Raw genomic sequence first — 13,166 nt, 5'->3', positions numbered from 1 at the left:
AGATTGCCAGGAGAAATATCAATAACCTCAGATATGAAGATGACATCACCCTTATGGCAGAAAGTGAAGAGGAACTAAAAAGCTTCTTGATGAAAGTGAAAGAGGAAAGTGGAAAAGTTGGCTTAAAGCTCAACATTCAGAAAACGAAGATCATGGCATCCGGTCCCACCACTTCATGGGAAATAGATGGGGAAACAGTGTCAGACTTTATTTTTCTGGGCTCCAAAATCACTGCAGATGGTGACTGCAGCCATGAAATTCAAAGACGCTTACTCCTTGGAAGGAAAGTTATGACCAACCTAGATAGCATATTCAAAAGCAGAGACATTACTTTGCTAACAAAGGTCCGTCTAGTCAAGGCTATGGTTTTTCCAGTGGTCGTGTATGGATGTGAAAGTTGGACTGTGAAGAAAGCTGAGTGCCGAAGAATTGATGCTTTTGAATTGTGGTGTTGGAGAAGACTCTTGAGAGTCCCTTGGACTGCAAGGAGATCCAGCCAGTCCATCCTAAAGGAGATCAGTCCTGGGTGTTCTTTGAAAGGACTGATGCTAAAGCTGAAACTCCAATACTTTGGCCACCTCATGAGAAGAGTTGACTCATTGGAAAAGACTGATGCTGGGAGGGATCAGGGGCAGGAGGAAAAGGGGATGACAGAGGATGAGATGGCTGGATGGCATCACCGACTTGATGGACGTGAGTCTGTGTGAACTCTGGGAGTTGGTGATGGACAGGGAGGCCTGGCATGCTGCAATTCATGGGTCACAAAGAGTCAGACACGACTGAGTTACTGAACTGAACTGAAACCAAATATTAACAGATATGGGAAGTTTAAAAGAAATCCTCTAATATAAAGGATACTTATTAAAAGAAACTGGAAAACGTGACCTGAAGACACAAAGGCTTTTCAAGGGAAAAAAAAAACAAACAAACAAGGGATACAACAAGAAGAAATAAGAAAATATATTCATATGCCAGAATACTACAAAAGAAATTTTCAGAGAATTAAAAATAGCTCTGAGAATTAAGAAGATAACAGGAAAAAGTAAACTTTAATAGAAGAGTTTGAAGATAAAGTTTCAGAAAGCAGAGCAAAAACACACAGAGATGAAATGCAGACAAGTACACATAAAAGATTAGAAAATCATACAAGGAGATCCAATTCCTTTTAGAATTAAAGGAGTTCTAGAAAGGGAGGTAAAATTATCAATATCATCAATGAAATAATTCAGAAAGATTCCCACTGTTTTCCGATTGAAACCACCCACCAAGTACCTATTACATAGACTTTCACAAAATAGACTCTCACAAAGGATCATGAAATTTCAGAATAGCCACATTAACGCTATATTGTACAGCACAGAGAATACAGCCAATATTTTAATAATAACTATCAATGCAGTATAGTCTTTAAAAATTCTGAATCACTATACAATATACCTCTAACTTCTATAATATTGTTCAGCAACATACTTCAGAAAAAAAGCTTTGGGGTTAAGAACTGGCAAGTTACGTAAAAGGATAAAGAATTAGAATGGCATAGCATCTCATTTCTTAACAGTAAGACAGTCATGGTTGGTTGAATCCACAGAAGTAAAACCTGTGAATACAAAATCAGGCCCTTTGTAATGTATATTCATTACATTACACCATTTTATATAAGGAACTCGAACATCTACAGATTTGGTATCTGCAGGGGCTTCTAGAAACCAATCCCCTGCAGATACCAAGGGATGACTGTACTAGAAATCCGAAGACAACGGGGCAATGCCATCAACCATTTGAGGGAAAATCATTTCCTACTTAGAATTCTAAGAAATCCTACTTAAAATTTCTAGCCAAAATATCTTTCAAGGTCTAAAAAGTATTTCCTCTTAAGGACCTTTTCAGGAAGGAAACTCCATGGCAGTAATCCAAAACAAGGCATTCTAGAAAACAGGAATCCAGTAACAAGGGCAAAAGAGAATCTCTACAATGAGGATGGAAGGAGAGTGGAGGTCAATAATTCCATAGAGAGCCTAATGATCAGCTTATCCATATCAGAGCATGGCAGCAGGATCTAGGAGAGACTTTTTCAAGCAAATGAAATAGATTAAAATATCTAATATACGTAAACTATTGAGAGATTTGCTAAGAGTGTTTGTGTATAAATTAAAGGGTGAAAAAACCCTAAGCACAGGAAAAGAAAACAAACACAAGTAACTAGATAAAAAAGTATGCAGGAACAGAATAATAATCCTGTTAACAGGGCTCAGTCTTTGACAGTTTTATACATTCTTGAAGTATAAACTGAGTTACATAAACTGCTGCTGCTGCTGCTAAGTCGCTTCCGTCGTCCAACCAAAATGACAATTGACTATGTTTGGACAGTGAAGAGACACTGGATATATATTTGATGCATTGAAGATAAGGAAAGTGAAGAGACAGTAGATATATATTTGATGCACTGAAGATGAAAGTAGTGAGCTATTGGAAAGCAAGCTGAGGACTCTCATCTTCCAAAATGTTAAGTCAAAGGATAATATCAATAGATAATGCCTAAAGTCGAAAAGTGAAGAAGTAGCAATATGAGTATATATTTAAAGATGTATTAATATATACATACATAAGTATATATATCCTTCTAGACTTTCTTTTGTGCATATATATATAAAAATTTTAAAATGCACAACCACCTCAATTGTTTTAAAGTTCCTTTCAATAGATCTAGGAACTAAAAAGATATCCTGAAAATTACTCTTTCATTCTCCCCAGGAGCATTTCAGTTTCTAAGATCAGAGTGCAGGGAGGGTGAAGGGATCTTTCCTTGTTTCCTATTTTACATATTTTAAGAAAAAAAGACTTAAAAGGAGTAAAAAGGAAATCAAAATGTCCTCAAAAGACTAATGTTCTAGTCTCCTAACAAGATGTAAACACTCTCTTTTCTATCAGGTTAGCAGTATGAAAACCATGAGCATCACAATCTTGTTTTGGCTGCTCTCCATGCTATTATTATCAGACAAAAGCCAGACTTCTAAAACAGTAAGTTTTTACAATTAAAGCAGTGAAAATATTTTCAAAGGTATATTTTGGGTAAATTTAAACAGTAAAATATTGAAGGCAATATAACCAAAAAAAATCAAACTATCAAAATGAACTCTTTAGTTAGTAGGGTATATTCAAAACATGTGATCTCTGAGCCAGATTGTAAGTGGACAAAAGCAGTCTTCTTTTTATAAAAAACTAAGTTCTTTAAAAGCAAGAAATACATAAAATTTCACTATAAGATCAGAGATTAGTTAAGACATAAAAACACTTTAAAATGTAGAAAACTTTTGTAAAAAACATATTTATGAGGGAAATTATTGTTGTTACATTATGATTATGATTATTACTATTAGGGGACATTTCAACTGCAAAAACAGTTGAAACAAGAACTATTTCTTTGGATCTATATCCACATAGGCGACACACTTCTTGTCGGCTGACTTTAACACATGGCTCAATTTCTATTACAAGATATTTTCCTTTAAAACACCAAAGTTTGAGCTGTTAACCCTATAGAGTTAGATACCAAATGTTGTTTTTTAATTATTTAATAATCTTAGATATAATGTTGGTAGCTCTGATTTTTTAAAATTACATATTTTTACATTATTTTCTCATTATAAACATCCATCTTGCATACTAAAATACTAAATAAATTAACAGAATTATTTACCATTTATTTCCACATATATAAATGGTAATATATCAATATTCTTTCAATAATAATTATTTACTAACTGTTGGAAGATACCTGTATGACTTCAAAATTTCCTTAATCTTCAACACTCCATCCCAATTTTAAAAAGGAGTATTTGCTTTACCTTTTTACATATTTTAACATCAAAGGATTAGATAGTAAACTTTTTTCCTAAAAGAATTTCCTTCCTATGTCTAAATGCCTAGATATGAAAATTTGGGAAATTTTGTCAATATTTTTCCTTATTAATGCATTTCAAATTTTCTCTTTTTTAGGAAGTCAAATGTAATTCTACTGCAAAGAATTATTCTTTGATTCCAGCAAATATCAGTAAAAATGTTACTATACTTGACCTCAGTTATAATCAAATTACTCTAAATATTACAGACACAAGAGTTCTACAGACATATTTTTTACTCAGTGAGCTCTATTTGGTTGAGAACAAAGTCACTAACCTATTTAATAATAGTTTCAGTAATCTGTCCAATCTAGAAATTTTAAATATCTGTAGAAATTCCATCCACACAATTCAACAGAGTGCCTTTACAGGATTACATAAACTGAAAAAGTTATATCTCTGCCAAAACAAAATAGTTCAACTGAATCCTAAAACATTTTTGCCTCTTAAAAACCTGATACTATTGAATTTGCACGGCAATTTGATAAGCTATTTTGATGTACCACAACTGTTTCATCTGGAATTCATAATTTTGTATGGAAATCCATGGAACTGTTCCTGTAGTCTACTGAATTTGCAAAACTGGTTGAAGACATCGAATGTGACACTAGGTAAGCATTTATAATTTAAATTAGTCAAAACCAAAATGATTGATTTTGGCTTGTGCCACCCTAGAAGTGTTTCTCATTTCATGTCTTAAAGCAAAGGAAACTATTCCTGTTTAATGGAAACAGGAGAAAACACTGAAAAGTAGTTGCTGAATACAAGCTCTCCCTCTGCCTCTCGAGAAAAAAAGAAATAAGAGAAGAAGCTTGAATGTTCTACATATGTAAGATGAAACTGTCACTCTGTATACTGTTTGCACTTTCAACACATAAGACTTATTTTCTTTTACTGTTTTTTAAAAATTTATTTTTAATTGGAGGATAATTGCTTTACAATATTGTGTTGGCTTCTGCCATACAACAGGGTGAATCATCCACAAATACACATACGTCCCCTCCCTCCTGAACCTCCCCCTACCCCCATTCCATTCCACCCCTCTAGGCTGTCACAGAGCACCAGGTTGAGCTCCCTGTGCCCATACAGCAGCTTCCCACTGGCTATCTATTTTACACATGGTGGTGAATATATGTCAGTGCCACTCTCTCGATTTGTCCCACACTCTCCTTCCCCTGCTATGTCTAAAGTCTGTTCTCTATGTCTACGTCTCTATTCCTACCCTGAAAATACCATTTTTCTACATTCTGTATATATGCGTTAATATGCGAAATTTATTTTCCTCTTTCTGACTTACTTCACTCTGTATAATAAGCTCTAGGTTCATCCACCTCACTAGAACTGACTCAAATGCATTCCTTTTTATGGCTGAGTAATATTCCATTATATATATCTATATATCTATATATATAGATATATATCTCACAATTTCTTTATCCATTCATCTGCCAATGGACATCTAGGTTGTTTCCATGTCCTAACTATTGTCATTTTTAAAAGTACTTCTTTTCTAAGGATATCCTGTCAGAGAGTAGGTGGAAGTAGGTACCCTATTTTCTAAACTATATACCATGGTCCAGATGTTTACCACAATCTAAATCATAACATCTTTACTAACACAGACAAACTGAACAATACACAAGAACTAAACTTAAACTGTATTTATAAAATAACTTAATAAACAGAAATAGGCATCTTTCTTCATTTTGTTGTTGCTGCTGCTGCCGCTGCTGCTAAGTCACTTCAGTCATGTCCAACTCTGTGTGACCCCATAGACGGCAGCCCACCAGGCTCCCCCGTCCCTGGGATTCTCTAGGCAAGAACACTGGAGTGGGTTGCCATTTCCTTCTACAATGTATGAAAGTGAAAAATGAAAGTGAAAAGTGAAAGTGAAGTCGCTCAGTTGTCTGACTCTTCGGGACCCGATGGACTGCAGCCTACCAGGCTCCTCTGTCCATGGGATTTTCCAGGCAAGAGTACTGAAGTGGGTGGCCATTGCCTTCTCCACATTTTGTTGCTAGACAAATATAATTAGCTTCTTTCTTACACCTTTAATCACAGATAGATATGTCAAAAAAGTTCCAGATAAAAAATTATAAGATGTTGTTAACCATAATAATTTATTAACCATAATAATCTTATTTTCCATAATAAATCTTATTTTTTTCTATTTTACTAGAAAATGAGAGCATCACCATGTGTAGCTATCCAGATATCCTGAAGTGCTACAATATCAAAACAGTACCTTACAAGGCTGAATGCTACTCAAAATTTCCTTCATCTATAACTGAAGACCTTCACATTCCTTTTCAGTCCATTAGCAATTCAACATTTAATAACTCTCTGAACAACTTGACAAGAAATTCAGGTAATTTGTTTTGAATATTAATATTGCTGAGGATAGCATACTAAATAAACTGAGATAGTTCTCATTTTTCTGCATTTTAAATTTCTTGAAACAGTGTAAAAGAACAATTCCTCCACTCAAGAAATGATTAACAAAATATTGGGTTTCTTAAGTAGGCTCTGCTAGTTATTAGTCAAATGCCATTATGCAAATTATTTTACTTCTCTGAGCCTTGGTATTAACTAGTTAAGTCACAATACTTAACAGGTATAAATCAATAATGTTTCTGAGCGAATGGATAAACAATGCAAAGATAGGTAGTTATTTTGAAAAAAGGTATTCTTGCACCACAATATGAAATATCTTTATTTACTGCACTTTTAGTAACTTTTGCTTATAGATTATGGATATTTATTTCTAATACCAATATTGGGGAGTTATTAGGACATGTAATTATGATTATTTTATTTTTGTCAATTTAACAAAATTCCTCTCCTACCCTTTCTTTCTCGTTATTCCATTTAAGAACATGAATCTCATGGAAAAAGCTGGGCTTTTCTTGTCGGTGTTGTTGTCGCTGTAGTGATGACTTCACTACTCATTTCAATTGCTATCAAATGTCCAGTATGGTATAATTTTCTGCTTAGTTATAATCATCATCGTCTGGAAGAGCATGAAGCAGAAACCTATGAAGATAGTTTTACTGGAAATCCAAGTTCTCCTTCACAGATACCAGACACAAACTCTGAAGAAACTACAGTAATATTTGATCAACTACATTCATTTGTGGTAGATGATGATGGGTTTATTGAAGACAAATATATAGATACTCACGAATCACGTGAAGAAAATTAATTTCTTTCAATATTTGATTTTTAAAAAAATGTTACCAGCTCACTCACATTTTACGCATGGAAATTTTGATCAATGATATACTGAACTATGGCCAGTAGACCATCATATTAATTGCAACACATAAATATCATAAAATTACACTCTTCTCATTGGCTTTGTGCAAGTAGGTCCAAATACAGTAACTGCCACTCCTTGATACCTAACAGTTAAAATACTAGCATTACTATTCTCAGCAGTATATATGAGACCCAAAATAATAGTAGGAAACAAATCTACATTATTCTTTAATTAAAGTGAACAGATTTTCGTATTAGCCAGATATTTGATGTAACACCTATTAAAGTTTTACTGATTGGAATCAGTAAAGAAATAAAACTTTTGGAATTTTATCATGAGTTGAAGTGAAAAACAGAGATAGTTTAAACTGACAACACACTAAGATTGATTTTATGCCCATAGAATGAATTCATGAAATTGGAAAATGCTTTTTAAATCTTTTTAAATGCTTCCTGAATTGGCACAACAAATTTCTGAAAATTTAGCAGCAATTTAAAGCACAGGCATAACGTCAGGCACAATCTCTCGATTTCAGTTATGAAGAAAGACTGTCATCAAAATTAATGTCACAACTGAATAATATAGTAACTTCCAAAGTGGAAATTATCTATGCATCTTGTTTTAAAAAATACCTATTCTGCTCCTTTGGGGGACATTTTTATTCAAATGATTCTGTTCTGGAGCTAAGGAATCTTCAGTTAGCCTATGGTTAGTTCTTTGGGATGCTGTAGGCAGAGCCAGCCATGTTTCCAAACTTGTTTTCTAGAACATTAACTTCCGGAGAGACATTACAGGATTTACAGGATGGAGGATTAAAAGATACATGGTCAAAGTGAAAGTCGCTCAGTTGTGTCCAACCCTTTGCAACCCATGGACTATGCTGTCCAAGGAATTCTCCAGGCCAAAATACCGGACTGGGTAGATGTTCCTTCTCCAGGGGATCTTCCCAACCCAGGGATTGATCCCAGGTCTCCCGCATTGCAGGTGGAAACTATTATAGAATTACGAGAAAATACAGGGTTTAAACAAAGTCAAACAAGCTTCTTTACTATAGGACTTATGGTAAGAAAGGACTTTGCTACCCAAGACTTTACTAAGCTAAACTGCTTTCTACTCTTCAAGAGCATAGTATTAAGAATTTGCCAAATTTCTTGACAACAAAACCTTTTCTTTGATGCATGGCTACTAACAGGTCATAGCACAATAATGGTCCAAAGAACACTGGCTTTGAAACTATTACAAGAAAAGTCTAAAGTGAATTATTTGCTAATTCTTTATCATCAATTGGCTATAATTATAATTTTAACAAGTTAATGTAAATAGTGGCACTAAAAACTGTAAAAAAAAATCCATCATTTTTACTTTTCATATGTGGAACAATTTAATATACACTATTTATCTATATATATTAGAAAAAAATTTCTAAAACACAAATATATTTACGGATTAAATAATATGGTGTTTTAGAGTTTCTTCATTATACAAGAGAACAGCATCCAGTGGTGTACATGGAGCAGGGCTGGATAAAAGTTGATGGAGATGGGTGCTTAGGAGTATGTTATTTTATTTTTGTGTATGTTCAAATTTCTCTGTAACGTAAAGTTTCTAAACTGTGTATAACTGATAGTTCCTTAGAAAAAAGAGACTAAAAATAATGTAGATGTACATTATTTTCTAACAGTCATTTTTAAGGTTATATAAATAGTAAATTCAGTTCAAATGTGTACTGAGGAAAATAAAAATTGTTTAGGATGATACACTCTGTGAAATAAAATAACTGAATCATTTATAATGCATATTTGCTTGTATTTATAGGAACATGTTTTCAATAAAGGATACAAATGCTTTATGTGTAGTATTTCCTAATAGATAACATAAATTATATAAATGTTATAATTTTAAATCTCAATTATAAGAGTGAGATAACTATATAAACATAAGGCATTTTTTTCTACTAACCTATCATTTTACCAAATATCATTTCCTAATTAAAGAGGCAAATGTTCATATTTTATAAATATAGTAAAAATGAAATATAACTATGAAAAATATCAAAGACTACATCAAATCTCTTATATTCAAAAGACTCATAATTAAATATTGGGTATTCAATAGATAACTGATTAAACAAAGAAAAATAAATGGGTTTAAAATTATAATTATGTATATTTTTAAGGGATAAATGATTTTGGCTAATACCAAACCAGAAAAGTATAGACATTAGAAATGGAAGAAAATCAGGTCAAGTAGGTGTGTGAAACTGAATTAAAGCCAGATACCATAGTAACATATTGAGTCTATATACTATAACCACTTCATAAGTAGGTGTTCCATAATAAAACATATGGTCTCATGCCACAGTAAATGGTGGTACTAAAAGAGAAGAGAAAGAAAACATAGGTTTTTTTATACCTGCTTTCTCAAAGTATGGCATTTCCTGCTCCCTTTAAATGTATAGGATAACATAAGGTAAATTCTTGCATTATTAAAATGTTGGCCATCTGATTGAACACATGAAATAAATCTATCCTCCTGGTACATATAAAAATAAACTTTACAAAAATAATTTGTCTTTAATTTAAAATTCCTCTTAAAGGGTCAGGGGACCCTATCTCACTCAGCCTTAGTTACAATAGATATTAAGTTTTGAAACTGCTAACATTTTCAGGACAAAGTACCATATTTTAAGAACATTTTCCTTAATCAATGAACCAAATAGACATAGAAACCTACATCATCATTAAATTTATAATCTGTGAGTTATCTTTTTGGATAAAATATCTATAAAACACATACATATAACATTTACAAATCTGACAGGTGCATTACATAGGTTTGTAGATAAATGAAAAAATAAATGAGGACTAAATGCTCTAATGCTTTCTTGGAGTTGAAGCTTCAATACTTTGGCCACCTGATGTGAAGAACTGACTCACTGGAAAAGACCCTGATGCTGGGAAAGATTAAAGGCAGGAGGAGAAGGAGACGACAGAGCATGAGAGGGTTGGATGGCATCACCGACTTGATGGACATGAGTTTGAGCAAGCTCCGGGAGTTGGTGATAGACAGGGAGGTCCAGTGTGCTGCACTCCATGGGGTTGCAAAGAGTTGGACATGACTGAGTGACTGAACTGAACTGAAATGTTCTAAACTATATAAGGTTCTCAGTGGGTTATAGTTTATTATATCTTATTTTTTAGATACCTAAGAAAGTATTTTATATGTAGTAAATCATGAATATTTGTTAACTGGTCTAAAACCAGAGCAACAAAAAGAAAGTTTTCAAGTATGTGTCTGGTTACCACGAATATGGGATTTTCTTTATAAAAGGGAAGAGACTTCCAGTATATTTGTAATTTAAGATAGCACTTTATAGGAGCAGCAAATGATAGGGGAAAGAGATTTCTTTGTTTTTAATGAAAAGAAAATTACCTTCCTTTACCTTTCAAATAATTCATCCTTATATTTTAACATCCTATTTTTCATCAAGTATTTACTGTACATGCGGAGGTAATATGACAGTATTTTTGATGTTATAGAATTTTGGTTATTTGGGTTAATTATTATCCTTGCTCTCAAGGAAATTAATATTGATAAGTTTATGGAACAAAATGTGTACAGTGTTTGTACAAAATAGCTCATCTTCTGTTTGCGCTGCTTTAGACAATACTTAAAGTCAAAAAGTCAATAAAGAATAATTATGTTAACTACTGATAATGTCTGGATATTTGTGTCCCTCCAAGATTCATATGTTGAACCAAAGGTAATGGTGTAAAGGTTGGGAGGTGATTAGGTCATGAGGGTATAGTCCTCATGAATGGGATTAGTAAGTACCCCTTATAAGAGATTCCAAAGAGCTTCCTAGCTCTGTCTACCATGTGATGATATCACAAGAAGGTATGAACCAGTAAGAGGGCCTTCACCATAACAGGACTATACTGCTGCCTTGATCTTGGACATCCCAGCCTTCAGAACCCTGAGCAGTACATTCCTGTTGTTTATAAGTTACCAAGTCTATGATATTTTGTTACAGTGGCCCAAATGGACTAAGGTCACTATAACTTCCACTATCTTTGTAGGCATTACTGTCACTGCCACATTTACCTTATCATCAAAGTCAAAGTTACTTGGGAGCTTCCTGGGTGGCTCAGTAGTAAAGAATCTGCCTGCCAATGCAGGAGACCTGGGTTCAATCTCTGATTTGCGAAGATCCCACATGCCATAGAGCAAATAAGCCCACGCACCACAACTATTGAGCCTGTGCTCTAGAACCTAAGAGCAACAATTACTGAGCCCAAGTGCCACGACTACTGAAGCCTGCATGCCATAGAGCCTGTGTTCCCCAATAAGAGAAGCCACCACATGAGAAGCACAACTAGGGAGCACCCCTCATTTGCTGCAACTGGACAAATGTCCACACAGCAACAAAGACTCAGGACAGCCAAAAATAAATAAAATTATTGAAAAAAAAGATTTAAAAACAAAAGTTACCTGGTATTTGGTCTTTAACCAGGTTATAAAGATGCACATACAACCTACATCTATAAAGTAGATTACTAATATAACAATTATCAATTAGTAAGTGAATAATAAAATAATATAAATAGCCCATGGAATAATAAAGTGCATTTCATTAGACTGGGGCTTAAATCTCATAATTTGAATTAGTTAAGAAGTTCAAGTTAAAATTGCAAATGGTAGAGATGTTCTTATCCACCTTAGATTTAAAACTCAGAGAGGTAGAAATTTTATCTAAATGAAGACAACAGATACATTAACAATGTAGTCTGTATTGCAAATATTCAACATTTTAAAATTTAAAAATGCAACAGGGAAAAACAATGAACAAAACTATAAAGAAATAAATGGTTCAGAAGCTAAACTACCTATACAGGTCACTTATAAATCTGTTTGATTTCTAAATGGATTGTACTCACGCTTGTCTTTCGGTGAATATAATATCCATACTTTGTGTTTCTCGATCATTTTGAGCTTTAAGCTGAAAAAAGAGTTAACTGAAAAGTTAGTGATAAAAAATTACCATTAAGCCAAACTATCTCTTTAAAGCTCATTCTGATTATGAAATCAATTAGAGATTATAAAAATAATCCTAATGCCACAGGCAAAGTTTTAAAAAATGCATATGCTTTATTTAACAAACCACTACCAACACCAAATACAAAGAAACACTCTTTTTCACAGGCATTATAATCTCACACCAAAAATATTCATTGTTTACTGACCTGTTAAGTAATCTAATGTAAACTTTACTTATGTAAACAGAATTTCAAGATTTCATTATGTGTTCAATAGTTGATTAGTATAATATGTCAAATCTAGACCCAACACAAGTTTTATTCTTAAATCATTCAGGATTTTACCTGAGTACTCCTATTTGACTCAACCTGCGCATAGTCAGTCTAGACTTTGGATAAAGTGTCTGTCTACAATGCAGGAGACCCAGGTTCAAGCCCTGGGTTGGGAAGACCCCCTGGAGAAGGAAATGGCAGTCCACTCCAGTACTATTGCCTGGAAAACCCCATGGACAGAGGAGCCTAGTAGGCTACAGTCTATGGGGTGGCAAAGAGTCGGACACAACTGAGCGACTTCACTTTCACTTTCTTTCTCATAACTATAAGAACACAAAGTTTTCACTGTTTATATTTGGCATTAAAAATACAGTTTTTAAATTGAGAATTCTCCTGTGTTTTAAAGTTAAGAAGTTAAGAACTTCACTACATTATTATTGCTTTTGTACTTATTTGCTCAGTCGTGTCCAACTCTGCGATCCCATGGACTGTAGCCCACCAGGCTACTCTGTCCATGGGGACTCGCCAGGGAAGAATACTGGAGTGGATTGCCATGCCCTCCTCCAGGGGATCTTCCCAACCCAGGGATCGAACCCAGTTCTCCCACATCGCCGGCGGGTTCTTTACCAGCTGAGCTACCAGGGAAGCCCCAAAATTTAGAAGAGTCATTTCATAAATCCTATACTTTTATAGTCTTTG

General features: G+C 33.9%; 2 protein-coding genes across 4 annotated transcripts in view; one reads left to right on the top strand and one right to left on the bottom strand.

Annotated features, from left to right (window-relative positions):
• Nucleotides 1-13,166, bottom strand: part of IFT74 (intraflagellar transport 74) — a 93,078-nt gene that overhangs the window by 63,469 nt on the left and 16,443 nt on the right. For all 3 annotated transcript variants that reach the window (XM_005904804.3, XM_070375970.1, XM_070375971.1), the window contains one exon: nucleotides 12,096-12,157. In XM_005904804.3, coding sequence (XP_005904866.2) covers nucleotides 12,096-12,157 — 62 coding nt within the window. The remainder of the gene's footprint in view (nucleotides 1-12,095; nucleotides 12,158-13,166) is intronic.
• LRRC19 (leucine rich repeat containing 19) lies at nucleotides 2,938-7,101 on the top strand. The gene is made up of 4 exons (XM_005904803.2): nucleotides 2,938-3,018; nucleotides 3,997-4,510; nucleotides 6,079-6,267; nucleotides 6,773-7,101. Exons 1-4 carry the CDS (start codon nucleotides 2,938-2,940, stop codon nucleotides 7,099-7,101), a joined length of 1,113 nt encoding a protein of 370 aa, XP_005904865.2.

This window comes from Bos mutus, chromosome 8 (assembly GCF_027580195.1).
Source record: "Bos mutus isolate GX-2022 chromosome 8, NWIPB_WYAK_1.1, whole genome shotgun sequence".
Taxonomy (NCBI): Eukaryota; Metazoa; Chordata; class Mammalia; order Artiodactyla; family Bovidae; genus Bos; species Bos mutus.
The sequence above is the reverse complement of the archived record's forward strand: the minus strand, read 5'-3'. Positions and strand labels throughout refer to the sequence as shown.

Bases quoted from the DNA above. Each gene is read 5' to 3' on its own strand.
- LRRC19 (XM_005904803.2), top strand. From the start codon at position 2,938: ATGAAAACCATGAGCATCACAATCTTGTTTTGGCTGCTCTCCATGCTA. The intron at 3,019-3,996 runs GTAAGTTTTTAC...TCTCTTTTTTAG, and splicing joins AAAGCCAGACTTCTAAAACA to GAAGTCAAATGTAATTCTAC. The intron at 4,511-6,078 runs GTAAGCATTTAT...CTATTTTACTAG, and splicing joins GACATCGAATGTGACACTAG to AAAATGAGAGCATCACCATG.